Source organism: Eptesicus fuscus, chromosome 10 (genome assembly GCF_027574615.1).
Source record: "Eptesicus fuscus isolate TK198812 chromosome 10, DD_ASM_mEF_20220401, whole genome shotgun sequence".
Taxonomy (NCBI): Eukaryota; Metazoa; Chordata; class Mammalia; order Chiroptera; family Vespertilionidae; genus Eptesicus; species Eptesicus fuscus.
Window position 1 is genome coordinate 63,067,623 of NC_072482.1, and position 3,574 is coordinate 63,071,196.

At 39.0% G+C, this 3,574-nt stretch overlaps 1 protein-coding gene across 1 annotated transcript; it reads right to left on the reverse strand.

The window, feature by feature from the left end:
* Positions 1–1,883: 1,883 nt before the first annotated feature.
* On the reverse strand, positions 1,884–2,314 carry LOC103303177 (40S ribosomal protein S26-like). The gene has a single exon (XM_008160226.3). It carries the CDS (start codon positions 2,299–2,301, stop codon positions 1,954–1,956), a length of 348 nt encoding a protein of 115 aa, XP_008158448.2. The 5' UTR covers positions 2,302–2,314; the 3' UTR covers positions 1,884–1,953.
* Positions 2,315–3,574: the final 1,260 nt, after the last annotated feature.

The window sequence follows — 3,574 nt, forward strand, 5'->3', positions numbered from 1 at the left end:
ATTTGCATTTCACAGGATTTATGAATGCTGGTTTCCACATGTCAGGAGGGAAGTGGTTACATATCTAATCTGTTTGTCTTGACTCTGGCTTAGCCACTGGTGTCCTTGGGTCTCCAGCATAGTGGAGCTGCAGGCAGGAGGCAGAGGGACAGAGAATGTATAAGTGGAAGTGTAATATCCAGGCTGTGGGTAGGCAATGGATACTATTTAACTCTGCTTTCCATTTGAGTTTTGATTATGGATAAAAATAAAGATATTTCTACTTGTTGGTTTGCCTTCATTTATCTTTCTAAGATTTTTTTCCCTTTGACCTTTTATCTACTACTAGAGGCCTGGTTCACGAAATTTGTGCATGGGAGGAGGGGGTCCCTCAGCCTGGCCTGCACCCTCTCCATTCCAGGACCCCTTGGGAGATGTCCGACTGCTAATTTAGGCCCGATCCCAGCAGTCGGACATCCCTCTCACAATCTGGGACAGCTGGCTCCTAACTGCTCACCTGCCTGCCTGCCTGATGGCCCCTAACCACTCTGCCTGCCTTCCTGGTTGCCCCTAACTTCCCTCCCCTGCTGGCCCCTAACTGCCCTCTCCTGCTGGCCTGGTCACTACTAACTGCCCTACCCTGCCAGCCTGGTCACCCCTAACTGCCCTCCTCTGCTGGCCTGGTTGCCCCTAATTGCTTATTCCTGCTGGCCTGGTTGCCCCTAACTGCCCTCCCCTGCCAGCCTGGTTGCCCCTAACCACCTCTGCCTTGGCCCCCCCACCACCATGACTTAGTCTGGAAGGACATCTGGAAGATGTCCAGTCTAATTAGCATATTACCCTTTTATTAGTATAGATATGCCTGCAGGATCGGGCCTAAACTGGTAGTCAGACATCCCTTTCACAATCCGGAACCACTGTCTCCTAACCGCTCACCTGTCTGCCTGCCTGATGGCCCCTAACCACTCTGCCTGCTTGCCTGGTTGCCCCTAACTGCCCTCCCCTGCCGGCCTGGTCACCCCTAAATGCTCACCCCTGCCAGCCTGGTCACCCCTAACCACCTCTGCTTCAACCCCCACTACTGTGACTTTTTCTAGAAGGACATCAGGAAGGATGTCTGGAAGATGTCCAGTCTAATTAGCATATTACCCTTTTATTAGTATAGATGGTATTTAGGTTTACAGTTTCAATTCATATTTTAAGAATTTGATATAGGAAAGATGGTAAGGTTTTATTAAGCAAATTCTTATAAATGTTATGCTATTTTTTGTTTGCTTTGAATTTTTATGTTTAGACATGCAGAAAAATGTAATACATTCTTCATTACTTTAAAGTTTAAAAAGCATTCATCATAAAATATACTAACAGAATAATATGTATAAACTTTCAGTTTTCTAAGTAAAGTCAACAAAAGTAAATTTAAAATGCAATGAAACTTAAAAAAACAGATTAGGAAAATATTCTTATTTAAAATTACAGAAAGTTGATAAACAAAATATAATAATAAATTTGGATAATAAGTAAAATTGCCTACTATTGTAAAATAAACTGAGAATATGAACAATTTATAAAAGGAAATATGCATGCACCTATACAGACAATAATAATAATAATTCCAATATTATTTTTATTTCACTAGCTGTTATTTATATAAAAATATTCTAAAGTGTGAGGAAAAATTTTAATTTTTCTAGAACATTTAAAAATAATCTAAACTAAAGAAAAATAGTTTATACATATCTGTATGTAGTCAAATTGTTTAGGATGGTCATCATTGTTAAAAAGATTCTTGAGTGTTACGTTTATTTTTTGTAGAAGCATAATTGGGAGAAACACTGAGAAAAGCAAAGTAGCTATATATGAAAGGAACTATAAATAAATCTCTCTCTCTCTCTCTCTTTTTTTTTTTGAAGTACAATTTCCATTTATTTTTCCCCTAGAGAACTTTTTTTCACTCTTTAAAGACTTAGCTCCTTACATGGGCTTTGGGGGAGGCCGTGGGGCAGCACCTGCAGGCCTAAATCGGGGTGGGGGTGTTCGGTCCTTCCGGGCTTCAGGAGAACGGTTCCTGACTACCTTGCTGTGAATGGCACAGCTCACACAGTAATGCAGCTTCACATACAACTTGGGAAGCACATAGGCGTCGAAGACACTCGCTTCGGAGATGTCCCTAATGGCCGCGGCCTCTACTATGTTTCGAATGACAAACTTCTTAATGGCTTTGTCCTTGGGAACGCACCGGGCGCAGTTGGTGCAATGAATAGGCTGCACATGGCCTGGGCCGTTTTTGGCACCACCGTTATTCCTTCTTTTCTTGGTCATCTTGGAAACGAGGACCCGAGAGAGCATAAATAAATCTCTTGATGTGGAATTTTAAGATAGAGGCACTCATACTAGGGAAATAATTCTGAATAAGCAAATAAGCTATAAGTACCCCTGTAGTACATATTATAACTATAAAGAAAAAGAAGTAGAAATAATTTGTTTTGTATGTATTACAGGAAATTACTTAGCATACTGTATTCCAATAACAAAACAGAATATTATATGCCTATTAATAATTGTAAAAATTGACCAGTAGAAATTATGCTAGCAATGTCAAATAAAAATATCACATACAAAATGATATTTTCATTCTCTCGCACTATGAAAATATGTGCACATGTGAGAGAGCACAGCTAACAAAACTATTGTATTTGGATAGTTGAAAAATTAATTTAGTGCATTTGCTTTAATTTTTTTCTTTAATGTTATTATGTTTTCCAGATAATTTGTAAAAGATCATAACCGCACTACCAAGGTAAGTAATAAGAGTAGCATGTGTACATTTATGCAATGGCATTTCCTCACATTGTCCTCATATTTCTTTTAGTGGTTAATATTTCTCACCAAACAATTTTCTTGTCTCCAGCAGGAAGGCCTAATAACCAAAACATTAGGATTCAGAACTCACCAGACCATTTTGGTTACTTTTGTAAAAATGTTTGTTGACTTCCCTTATTCTTCATTAAGGCAGGCCCATTATCCTATTGTGTACATCAATGTGCTTTGAAGGATGGGAGAAGAGTTGTCTGGGATTCTTGTTTTGGTGTTTGCATTCGAGAACAAAAGCTTCAAAACAAGACTCTTTGTTTGACATTTTTCTTTTGGATTCCACTTAAAAGGCAGAGAAATGATCAAAATCGCATCCCACAACCATCCTTGGCAGGGCTGTGACATGAAGTTCTCTTTATTCTTGCAATTGGCATTCGTTGAAGAGTTTTTTAAAGACAGTAAATGCATTTTAGAGCGAAGCGCTTGCAGTTCCAACTAATACTAGCATGTGATTAAATTAATGAGCCTGATTTTTCTGACCTCTGGCTTTGTTTCAGAGTGACATTAGTTACCTATAAAACCTTTTCACATCCTCCATCCTCCACACCAGCCAAGAAGACAACTTCCTCCCAGTATAGCACCAGTGAGTTTCTGTGACTCTTTCGGAGTTGGGTCTATAGCACAGATAAAATTTCATAAGACATTTAAAAAGTATTGCTACTTAACACAAAATGATATTAGGCGTTATTTTTTTTTTCATGAAAGGGAGAAATAAAACAAA

Coding starts and splice junctions, on each gene's coding strand:
- LOC103303177 (XM_008160226.3), bottom strand. CDS start 2,301: ATGACCAAGAAAAGAAGGAATAACGGTGGTGCCAAAAACGGCCCAGGC.